The 12,585-nt window shown below is 41.1% G+C and overlaps 1 protein-coding gene across 1 annotated transcript in view; it reads right to left on the bottom strand.

The window, feature by feature from the left end:
* The window catches only part of LOC115470067 (WASH complex subunit 2A-like), a 211,934-nt gene that overhangs the window by 123,104 nt on the left and 76,245 nt on the right, over nucleotides 1-12,585 (bottom strand). Inside the window, exons 12-14 of the mRNA XM_030202955.1 lie at nucleotides 8,261-8,376; nucleotides 7,443-7,512; nucleotides 3,227-3,292 (exon numbers count right to left, since the gene is read on the bottom strand). Of these exons, the coding sequence (XP_030058815.1) occupies nucleotides 3,227-3,292; nucleotides 7,443-7,512; nucleotides 8,261-8,376 (252 nt within the window). The remainder of the gene's footprint in view (nucleotides 1-3,226; nucleotides 3,293-7,442; nucleotides 7,513-8,260; nucleotides 8,377-12,585) is intronic.

The raw sequence follows: 12,585 nt of genomic DNA, 5'->3' as shown, positions 1-12,585 counted from the left end.
TTTTTTTTTTTTTTTGGTGTCTGGTTTATTCTTTCCTCTAGTACAGACCTTTGGCTCTGAGACACAAGAGCCAAGGACAAACATATTGGGTACCTGGACTAGAACTGGACCGCAGAATTTTGTACCATGACTCTGATGTCGGAGCCCAGCATCTGTCCAACAGAAATCACCAGTGGCGTAAGTAAAGACTAAGGGGAATTCACTGAGAAAAAGCATTAGTAGAGAGTGTCAGATGCAGTATGAAGAGTGGCAAAAGAAAGAAATGAACTGCCAATAAATTAAAAAGTCCTAGCAATTGGTTGTTGTACAGTCATGGTGAATAGGCACTGGAACAACTTGCCAGGTTGCACGCTATGACTAGTGGTAATACTACCCTTCAGTTTCCGTTAGGCAACACTTTTGTCCTGGATAAATTGAGATTCAGAATACCAGATAATGTTGACCGATTTAGGACAGCCACTCACTAGCCATGAGTGAATCATATTCTTTTGGTGAAAACATATGGCCCATGAAGAGAATGCAAAAATGGATCAGAACAATATAAAAGAGTTAAGAAATACTGTTTATAAACTTAAAAAACAAACGTATCAAGGCTGCACAGTCTGATTCAGAGGTGCCGTCAGTACCCACCACTCCGCCTGAGGTTTTGGTGTATATATTGGCAGCGGGACTATGTTCGACCATCAGCCCAGTATGTGCTGCCTCCCCCTCTATACTAAGGTAGGGCCATGGATTCTTGTTCAAAATAACATAAGGAATTGTTACAGGATAATAGGAGAAGCCACTGGTCAAAGGTGGCTGACCAATTGGAGTAAAGATGAAGAGTCATGGCAAAAGAGCACTTGTTTCCATCCCTCAATGGCATTGGATTACTGAGGGTAGTAAGAGGATACAGCTTCCTCGTAATGGAATCTTTCCCGTGGACAAACTGTTGTATGTAGTGACTCAATTACAATCAGAGTGCCGTGCAAGGGATTGGAAAAGTCATAACTAGCAGATTTTGAGCTGATGGCAAGAGACTGCACAGGAAAGGAATAGCATAATGTCTAAGTTCAGATCTGAGGATGGAACTAAAGTTAGAAAGTTGGAAGATAAAATCCAACAGCTTACCATGTCACTGAGTGAAAAGGGAAAGTCAGTCCCAGAACAAACTTTGCTCCCACCCTTGTTGGCACCAAGTGTTCCTCCCGCTTAGGAGGAGGAAGTCCAGCTAGTCAGTGCTGTTCTGTCTGATGCTACAATGGTGGGACCAAAACAAAAAGAAGACAGTGAATCTGAATTAAGACACAATCCCACAAAGATAGACATGAATCAGGTGTTGAATGCTTTGCTTTGAGGATAAATTCAGTTATGGTAAATGAGGAAAAAAAGAATCTGGTTTATAGGTGCTGTAAAATTCTGTCTAATGAAACCCCTGTTTCTACTGTAGTAGCACAGGATTGCATCCTAGAAGCTCATAATTTGGAATATTTTATTTGTATTTGTATGTGAGTGGGTGTGTATGGTAACTTGAGTTGCAAATATTGTGTACTGTTCATTGAATCTGCTTGTCTTTGACAAATAGGGGAGTATTTTTGTTTCTAGAGCTGATAAGAGCCAAAAAGATTTGTAAAATTGCAGAGATTGCTTTAATAGGGAATTGACTAATAAGAAAAAGGTCATCTCTCTCGTCATTTTCCCCCTAATTCTATAAAAGTCAGAAAAAAATTACGTGCTCACCAAATTTAAACAAGTTAATCAGTGCAAACAATAGGCTTTTTAGCAAGCAATTATTGGCACTAATTAAATTTAATTGAACTTTACAAGTGATTTGAAAAAGGGGGCATGAAATGGGAGGGACATGGGCAGAACAAGACGACCCTAAAATTAACATGCATTGTTATAGAATAACGGGGATGTGCGCCTAATGTAGGTGCATTTCAGTTGATGCAAATAGAGGGTAAGTGTTCCTCTCAGTGCCAATACTTCTCGGGTACTAAAGTCTTCGAAGTTTTGGAACTTCTGAATTAGAGTATGCAATGACAATTTCATATTTGAAGCTTAGGCATCTTAAACCCCATTGTTACAGACTCAACATTTTCCTGACTTTTTCTCTTTCAACATATGTTAGTGTCACAAAACCCTGGAGCTCCTGGCACCGTGCATCAAAGGAGACCAATGTATATGCATCTTGGCTTTTGCCCGATGCTGAGCATCACCGTCCCTCGGTGCTGACAAGAATGATGTCAAATCCACATGCCTCCTCGGTGTGAGGTTCAATGTGACCGGTCCCGGGGACCCTGCACAGTGGCTGGCGTCAAGGCAGGTGGATGCACATCCACTCTCAGCATCGGACATGGTCCCTATTACTACCAAACCCAACGCTTTCAACGCTGGTGCAGACGACAAGGCCGGTACCGATGCCAACATCGATTTAGACCTGGGTCCTAAAATCTTTTTTTTTTGAGCCTCTCAAACTTCTGGGTTCTTTTTTGCATATGCAAATAAAGAATACAATTTAGATGGTTATGGTCTGGCTCCAAAAACTGGGTACACCAGGAATGGGTGTCAGCCCCAGATATGGTCCTACTGCACCGGTTACAGCGCTTAAACCCATTGGGAACTTTAGAGGACATGGAAGGGAAAATGGCTAAAGCAAAATCAAACAGCTCAATGGTGAGGTAAAAAAAAGGGCACAGCTCACATGAAAAATAGTCAATGTTACCAGGCCGGCACTGAGACCTAAGAAGGGCCTTGCAGCAGAAAAAAAGAAAGGAAACTTAAAAGTGGGAAAAAACACTAAGGAAAAAAAGATAGGGAGGAATAACTCTAAGAGTACAAACTGAAACAGAAAAGACAAAAATCCCACAAGGGAAAGCACCTGAAAAGATATCAACGAATGTGCTGAAGAAACTCTTAAAAAACACAACCTTGTCACCAGGGATGAAAAAAAGACTAATGATCCCGCACATGTGATTCGGGCAGGAAGGCAACTGTGCATGTGTGGTGGGAGCATTTCCTTAAGGTCCAAAAGGAAAGTATGCTGGGCAGAGTTTCCGCACAGGACTCCATGGATGATGTCACCCAGACGTGAAATTAATATAGGCTGCTTATGCTGGGAGAAATGACCCTATCAAAGTTTTATTCAGATTCATTTTCAATTGATTTATTTACACTTTATTATAAATTTTTCTTTTTTTTTTTTAAGCTAGCATTTAAGTAAAAACCATGGTTAAAAGAATCATACCTGGGAAAAGTGACACAGCACCCACAGGCACCTTCCTTACTGGACTGGATGAGCTTTGCTCTTTACCTATTAAAAATATATATATTATACACCCATTTATATAGCTTCTTAGTAAATTTAATTCACTAGTGATTAACTTGAATATTATACACAACTGTAGTCACTAATGCATGATGAGGGCAATTTTGAAACAGAACGTTTCAAAGTCTGACCACAAAATCAGTTTTATCACTCCTTCAGACATTTCTCTCTGAAAATCCACTCAGTTTGCACAATTGTAGGTATAAAAGTATGCATATGAAAACATACATTGAAATTTCATGATGAAACTTCCATGCATACTTTTATCTGTCCAGCTGTTCAAGCCACACATACTTTTATCCACTAAAGAGGGTGGAGGTCACTTTGAAAGGATTTTATTTCTAGATATTGCCTCCTTAGTTCCAGAAAATGATCTCTCATCTGCAATTTACTAGTTGACCTTTACTTTATATGCACCTATTTGAACTGTATTATCTGCTTTGCATCTGAATGACCAAGTTCTTTGAAACTGCAAAAAAATAATAATAATAATAAAAGAATGTCAAAGTTCTAATAGTACTTAAAATTTTGGGATATAGCTTTAAGAACATATTCTTAAACCAGTCCTCAGGACCAATCTGGTTTTCAGGATAGCCGGTAGGAATGTGAAGTTTACTTTTTATTTATTTCTCAGATTTTATATCTTGCCTTCCAAAAGAGTACTGAAAGCAAGTTACAATAAGATTCCACAAGTCATTAATAAATAGTATTAAATACAAAATTAAAAGACAATAAAATAAACCCTGGTTATCTTGGAGATCAGCCAAATACCCGACAAAAAGCCAAGTCTTCTAAAACTCAAGTAATACATTTCCAGATATGTCCAAAAGAAGGTCATTCAAGACTTCTAGAGCATATTAATAGGTACATTTATTAACCACCTCTCCCCCCACCACAAAAAAAGAAAGAAAAGTACAAATGGCTTACAACAGAGGGAGGAGAGGGGGCAGGGAGGGAGTATACTGTACATACTCAAACGTAAGCCTGAGTATAAGCTGAGTTAACAGCTTTCTCCCAAAACAGGGGGAAGGGAACTGTTAACTCTAGTACAAGCTGGGCACAGTGTTAGGGAGTACTCTGGAGGACATGCCCCCTCCCCAGCTTCTCTCCCAGTTCTTCTCATGCCTCCCTCCTCATCATTCACCTATATTCTCTCCACTCCCGCCCTCCTGTTTAACTCTACAGCAGAGCTTGGGCACTAAGATTTTTTTTTTCTCCTTCCTCGGTGCAGCGTCAAAGTCCTTGTCTTCCCCTGAGCGGCTGGGCTCTGCAGATACTTGAGCATCACGGTGCAGGAAGATGAGAGTCTCAGATTCAAGTCCCACGAGACTTCTTCAACTTCCTGCATGGCGTGGCTCAAGTATTTTATATCATAAGAGCATAAGCATAAGAATAGCCATACTGGGTCAAACCAAGCATCTAGCCCAGTATCCTGCTTCCAGCAGTGGCCAATCAAGGTCACAAGTACCTGGCAGAAACCCAATTAGTAGCACCACGCTACCAATCTCAGAGCAAGCAGTGGCTTCGTCCATATCTATCTCTCCCCTTATGTATACCTTACAAGTGTCCCAAACAGTATGAAAGTTTTGAAAACCCATATCACGACAATGAAAAAAAAAATCCTGTTTCAGTTATTAATTGCAGGAATTCCTGATCTGCCAGTAAGGTAACATTTAACTGCCATCGAGGAGGGCCTCTGATAGAAGATTCAAATCAATAGCCAAAGTAATGCAAGCACGGTCAGAAATGCCAAGGAACCCTAACACGGGCTTCCTGTACCTGGGGGCTTAGACATTTTGAGATTAGAAAAAAAAAAAATAATCTACACAAGAATGAGTGTTATGGTGCAGAGAGTAATACAGTGGTGTTCTTAAGCCCTACATTTCTTGGCTGAAATTTGATTTCACAGTTTAAAATACATTTTTAAGTTGTGTAACTATTTCATGTTGTTTTGTTCTAATTTCTATATTGGGTTATTATAGACCATCATTTGCAATGTAAATTACTGTTGGTACCCCTATGGCACTAATTATAAGCGTGGAACGTGTTACTACTTGCTATTTTGAATTTCCACATTATATATGACCAGGTACATTGATAGAGTTGCCTTATTGTAACCATGATATTTTTAATATCTATATGTTTTGCTTTTAAATTTAGACCTAAAACAACTGTTTCTTCTGTATTTATTGTATTCAGTACTTGATTGGCCAGCCTTTACTCTTGCAGACAAATCGACATCACTTTGGCATGGAGTGGACAAGCTTCACAAGGTGGTCATGTGTGATAATCCTTTTCCAGGCTGCAATTAGTGACTATGAGTTCATGCTTTGCCATTGCCTGTCCTTTTCCACTGATACCTTGTGCCACAGATTCACGATGGGATTAAGAGCTGGGGATTGTCATCCTGGAAGACTTAATCACCAGAGAACAAATATTCTTTACTACCACATCCACTCCTCCAAACTTTGGTCTCCTCATTAACAGATAATTCTTAATACTAATCCTCAGAGCTTCAGTTTTTAAAGAGTTACCCTTCAATTTATTGTGCTTCAGCCACTGACTGACCATTGCAAGATATGTTAAATTAACCGCTGTGCTCACAGAGTCTGCACATCATCTGTATAAGCAAAGCATTGAATGTGATAACTTTTAATCAGGTCTAGTAATTTTCTTCTCTACATATAAATAGCAGTAAGAGAACATGGTTGTCTGTCTATGTCAAGTGATGTGAGCATGTGCACATTACCCTGGAGGTTGGCCATCAGGACTGTAGGCTGTGAAGTGTTTGTGGTACAAATCCCAGAAATGAGGGATATGATATCACTGCCAGTGATCTTCACATACAAAAGTCAAAAGCAGATTTGGCCCTTCACAGCAGACAGACCCTAGTAAGAGGAAGTGGGAGGTGTGCACCACTTCCTTCATAGCATGCATGGTACTGAACAGCCATAGTGCCAGGGAAGGGAAGAGAGCCATGGAGGGAGGGGGAAGAGAGAGAGAGGGAGATGTGTCTAATCTAGTCTGTGTACTTACATTGCACTCGCTCCCTATTACAAAGGCCCAAAGCAGATTACAAAAAAAAAGCAAAAAAACCCCATAAACAAATGAAAATAGAAATCAAACACAGAAGCAACAAACAAGAAAATCTAAACAAAATCACTTCTTATTAAAGATTTATACCACTATATCCAGAGAAAATTAATCTAAAAATGTATAAAATAAGAAAGACTAGCTTGCTGTTAAAAACCACATAAGGAGTTGATAATCTCTGGTCAAATTATTCCAAACTTAAGCAGCTTGGTAAATGAAAGAAGTATCCATTATGCTTTTATAACATAAGGCCTTCACATTGGGGAAATATAGAATTAAATTATCCCCTAATAATTCTAGATGTAGCATATGAGATGTGTACAATACTCTAATCCCAAGGGGGGGGGGGGGGTGTGTGGTGTGTGTGTGTCGTGGAAGGAAGAAAGTGCATTTCAAAGGGGAAGGAAAGGAGAGATTATGCCCTGAGTACTGAAAGGGAGAAGAAAGAATGTTATTAAGGTGGGGGGGGGGGGGGGGGGGGGGGGGGGGGGGGGGGAGAAGAATGATGGGGCCATCACAAACTTTTTTGGGGGCATTTGCTAGTGGTAATAGTGAATTCTAGGACAAACAGGTGCCACCGAAAGACCCACTAGTAAGGAGTTTTTAAAAAATTACAGAAAAGAAACAGGATAGTAGAGAGGCCACGCCTCATCACCCAAAGATGAGCCAGGATCACTACTGAGAAAGAAGAAACCAAGTTTGGGGGGGGGGGGGGGGGGAGGAGACTCAAACCCTGTGGTACAAGAAGAGAAATGAGCTGCAGCAGTGACATCTTCCCCCCCGCTCTCCTGAACAGGAAGAGAAAAGGAGCCACAGCTGCAAAATCAGCAATCTCCCAATGGGACTCAAGCCTCACCAGCAGTGGAAAAGGAGATGTGTGGTCGCAAAATCAGCTGTGGGCTAACACTGACTCGACCCTTATTGGCACCTGAAGACATTTGAACCCTATCACAAACTACCATGGAAATTCCACTTTTAAAATGTCTATTTAGAAGTGAAGGCTTAAAAAAAAAAGTACTGATGTTAACAGATTCATCCTTACTTTCATTCACTAACAGCTTGGATTCTTTTTCTTTATCATCTTGTTTTGGAGCCTCAGCAAAAAGATCACTCTGGTTAAAATAAAAAGGCACAGACAACATAGGAAACCGTTAACCTTTAATAAAGGAATTCGTAGGTACCAAATTAAGAGCATAGGTTCCCAAACCTTTACTGGGGAAACTCAGTCAGTTGATTTTCAGACTATCCATAATGAATATGAAATAGATTTGTATACAATAGAAGAAGTGCATTCAAATTTCTCATATGCATATTAATTGTGGATAGTCTGAAAACCAACTGGCTGGGTTTCCCCAGGACAGGTTTCGGAACTTCTGAATTACAGTATGCAATGACAATTTCATATTTGAAGCTTAGGCATCGTAAACCCCATTGTTACAGACTCAATATTTTCCCGACTTTTTCTCTTTCAACATATGTTAGTGTCACAAAACCCCTTGCCACCTACCTGGGGCTACCCCACGGCCACTTGGAGGGTCTATCCCCAGCACAGCTCAGGTCTGCCTGCACCTGCTGCTTGTGCTCTACACTAGCACCCTCCTCCCACCGACTGGGTCACAACCACCTCAGGGTGAGTCTCCTGCTCTCAAATTATCCCCAGTGATTTTTAGGTTACTGGAGGCCACACTCCCAGTGTTCTCACAGTTCCCAGAAAGCACTGACCCAACACACACACCACCAGGATTCTTTATCAGTCCAGACAGGCAGAGGCAACAAACTAATAGTGTTTATTGTCATAAAAATATTTTGAAATTGAACATTTTCATCTTTAGTGATCCCATTTTCAGCAAGTTTACTAACCTCATCATCATCATCAAATAGTCCTCTCCCTCCGCTGAAAAGGCCACCTTTAGCACTGAAGGGTGAGAAATCCTCATCTGTCAGTTTTGGGGGTTTAAACATATCATCATCATCATCTAGAAAATAAAAATGAAACAACCAGTATACTCCCTGTGATTTTAACACAATGCTTATTTTAATTAAAAGTGGATACTTATATTCCACTTTTATTATTTGCTTTGAACTCATTTTTTTGAGTAAATGTTAAGAAAAAATAGCTATAAAACCTAAAAGCAAACATATCAAATACAGAGCAATAAAAACAAATATAAAACCACTATTATTCAACAAAATACATTCCAATATCACTCCTTGTGATTTTAACCCTCCATTACCTAAGGTACAAACTTACACTGTAAGTCCTCCAGACAGGGAAATATCTACTGTACCTGAATGCAAATCACTTTCAGCTACTAACAAAAAAAAAAGGTGTGAGCTAAACTCAAATTCAAAATAAAAAGCATATCAAGCAAGCATGGAACCAATCAACCTAGGAGTAGTGTATGCAACAGGACACTTCCACACTCAATGAAAAACAATGATGCAGTCAAGATGTTCACAAAAAGGTGGTCTTTCTTCTGGGAATAAAAGACTCAACATGGCACCGTGTTTCGGCCACATGCCTAACTCAGGAGTCTTGAAAATTTATCACAAATGTGTGAACCAATAAAACATGTGCTAAGAATGCAGCAGTCTTTGAAAAGACTGAGGTGCACTTCTAAAGCATAAAACAATCTGGTGATTTTCTTTGGGGACCAATCAACCTAGAAGATATGTATATCACTGTCGTATGGGTGCAGCCTGGAACAGAATAAAAATGGGCATAGGAGGATGGAGTTGGATTCTAATGTCCAAACTAAGTCTACTGAACTGTCTGATTGAACCCAACTAACACTGGTGCGCTGAAGCTCTAAGTGCCGGAAAGAATATTTGAAGCGGGGGAGTCGGAGAAACTAAACAAACTCTCTGTAACCTTGGAGGATGTAATGGGTCAGTTCAGCAAGCTGAAGAGTAGTAAATCACCGGGACCTGATGGTATTCATCCCAGAGTATTAATAGAACTAAAAAATGAACTTGCGGAGCTACTGTTAGAAATATGCAATCTGTCCCTAAAATCGAGTGTAGTACCGGAAGACTGGAGGGTAGCCAATGTTACTCCGATTTTTAAGAAGGGTTCCAGAGGAGATCCGGGAAATTATAGACCGGTGAGTCTGACGTCGGTGCCGGGCAAGATGGTGGAGGCTATTATTAAGAATAAAATTGCAGAGCATATACAAAAACATGGACTGATGAGACAAAGTCAGCACGGATTTAGTGAAGGGAAGTCTTGCCTCACCAATCTAATGCATTTTTTTGAGGGGGTAAGCAAACATGTGGACAATGGGGAGCCGGTTGATATTGTATATCTGGATTTTCAGAAGGCGTTTGACAAAGTGCCGCACGAAAGACTCCTGAAGAAATTGCAGAGTCATGGAATCGGAGGTAGGGTATTATTATGGATTAAGAACTGGTTGAAAGATAGGAAGCAGAGAGTAGGATTGCGTGGCCAGTATTCTCAGTGGAGGAGGGTAGTTAGTGGGGTCCCGCAGGGGTCTGTGCTGGGTCCGTTGCTTTTTAATGTATTTATAAATGACCTAGAGATGGGAATAACTAGTGAGGTAATTAAATTCGCCGATGACACAAAATTATTCAGGGTCGTCAAGTCGCAGGAGGAATGTGAACGATTACAGGAGGACCTTGCGAGACTGGGAGAATGGGCGTGCAAGTGGCAGATGAAGTTCAATGTTGACAAGTGCAAAGTGATGCATGTGGGTAAGAGGAACCCGAATTATAGCTACGTCTTGCAAGGTTCCGCGTTAGGAGTTACGGATCAAGAAAGGGATCTGGGTGTCGTCGTCGATGATACGCTGAAACCTTCTGCTCAGTGTGCTGCTGCGGCTAGGAAAGCGAATAGAATGTTGGGTGTTATTAGGAAGGGTATGGAGTCCAGGTGTGCGGATGTTATAATGCCGTTGTATCGCTCCATGGTGCGACCGCACCTGGAGTATTGTGTTCAGTACTGGTCTCCGTATCTCAAAAAGATATAGTAGAATTGGAAAAGGTACAGCGAAGGGCGACGAAAATGATAGTGGGGATGGGACGACTTTCCTATGAAGAGAGGCTGAGAAGGCTAGGGCTTTTCAGCTTGGAGAAGAGATGGCTGAGGGGAGATATGATAGAAGTGTATAAAATAATGAGTGGAATGGATCGGGTGGATGTGAAGCGACTGTTCACGCTATCCAAAAATACTAGGACTAGAGGGCATGAGTTGAAGCTACAGTGTGGTAAATTTAAAACGAATCGGAGAAAATTTTTCTTCACCCAAGGTGTAATTAGACTCTGGAATTCGTTGCCGGAGAACGTGGTACGGGCGGTTAGCTTGACGGAGTTTAAAAAGGGGTTAGATAGATTCCTAAAGGACAAGTCCATAGACCGCTATTAAATGGACTTGGAAAAATTCCGCATTTTTAGGTATAACTTGTCTGGAATGTTTTTACGTTTGGGGAGCGTGCCAGGTGCCCTTGACCTGGATTGGCCACTGTCGGAGACAGGATGCTGGGCTAGATGGACCTTTGGTCTTTCCCAGTATGGCACTACTTATGTACTTATGTACTTAATGAGGGAGTGGATGCATCCACATTCTCTTCTGGCTTTTGGCAGGCCCTCCGATGATGGCTGCACTACAGGCCTGGAGGACTTAAGGGTCAACTTTCCTCTGTTTAGATAGTCTGTGATCCCTCTGGGAAGTTGGAGTGTTGAAATCAACACACCCAGATGCTGAAGGCCACTCCAAGGAAGATCTGACTTGTATGCGTGTGGGTCACCAAGGAATGGAAAGACCTAGTTCTCTTCTTGCTTCTGAAGACATACTAGGATAATGCTTGCAATCCTCTTCAACACTGTCCAGACCCAGACAGAGCAGACACTTTAGAATAAGTATCAAAGTTGTAGATCTTTCTACACATTTTGAGCAAGGCCAAAAAGCCTAACTTCAACAACATTCTTTCTTTTGAAGAAGAATGCATTTATTTTATTTTACAAACAAAATCGTGGAGCTGAGGAGACTGCTGCGCATAAGAACCACCACATATTCTCAGGCCACACCCTTCCTGCGGACACTGCACTGCACAGCGCTGCGTATGCTTTGTAGCGCTATAGAAATGCTAAATAGTAGTAGTAGTAGGACCAAACTTTAAACTCTATATTCGATTTGGAAAGGTCCTCAGACAAAATGGATCACAGTACCTAAAGAATAAATTAGCCCTGGACACACGTTTGAAGCTTTTAAAGGCAACCTAGTCCTCAGGGCACATCCGGCTAGTCAGATTTTCAGGATATGCATGAGATGGACTTACATACCAAGGAGGCAGTGTACATAAATCTCTCTCATGCATATTCATTGTGGATATCTTGAAAACTTGACTGGCTGGGTGTGTCCCAAGGACTAGGTTGAGAAGCACTGCTCTAAAGTCCTCTCAAGGAGCATCACTATTTTGTATTCTTGTCAAAAGAAATCACACGATATGATCATCACCAGCCAGCCTTCTCAAAAATAGCTCCCCCACTCAGGAACGCACTATCAGAGGGGCTACACCCAACTCAAGACTACTTTATTTCAGAAAGCAAATGGAAGCTTGGCTCTTCTCCTAAGCCTTTAATACATGTGGCAACTGATTATCCACTCACTCTGAATCTGAACTAGCTTGTTAAACACAGTTCCCCCGATACGGAAAACTATTTAACTAGCAAGAAGCCATTCCTGGCCGATTAAATGTTTTAAGTACCTAAACATGGATATTCAGCGGGAGATAATCAGGCCTATCTTTGACAGATAAAAGTTAACTGGTTAGCAATGAATATCAGCATACCCAGTTAACTTTTTTAGCAGCCAAAATAAACTCGGATATTCAATGCCGGTCACTGGATATGGCCGCAGACAGCAGACGCACTGCCTGCCACCGACTGAATATCGGGCCCACTGCAACTAAGACCAATTCCTCATATCTTATTCATCTGTACATATAATTGGCCTTTGGTTTAGCCACTCATCCATTTATACCAATAACTCTGCCCTACCCATCTTGTCCTACTTATATGTCTCAACTACACTTGCCATCTTGGCTGCCTATTAAGATATTTCCTTCTACTATACAAACAGTGAACGCGTCATATCTATATTACTGATCGATCTAATGCATGCCTGTTAAGGAGTTTAGTTAGTATTGTACTGACCTCCTGCGTATCAC

This window comes from Microcaecilia unicolor, chromosome 5, assembly GCF_901765095.1.
Source record: "Microcaecilia unicolor chromosome 5, aMicUni1.1, whole genome shotgun sequence".
NCBI classification, from domain to species: Eukaryota; Metazoa; Chordata; class Amphibia; order Gymnophiona; family Siphonopidae; genus Microcaecilia; species Microcaecilia unicolor.
The sequence above is the reverse complement of the archived record's forward strand: the minus strand, read 5'-3'. Positions and strand labels throughout refer to the sequence as shown.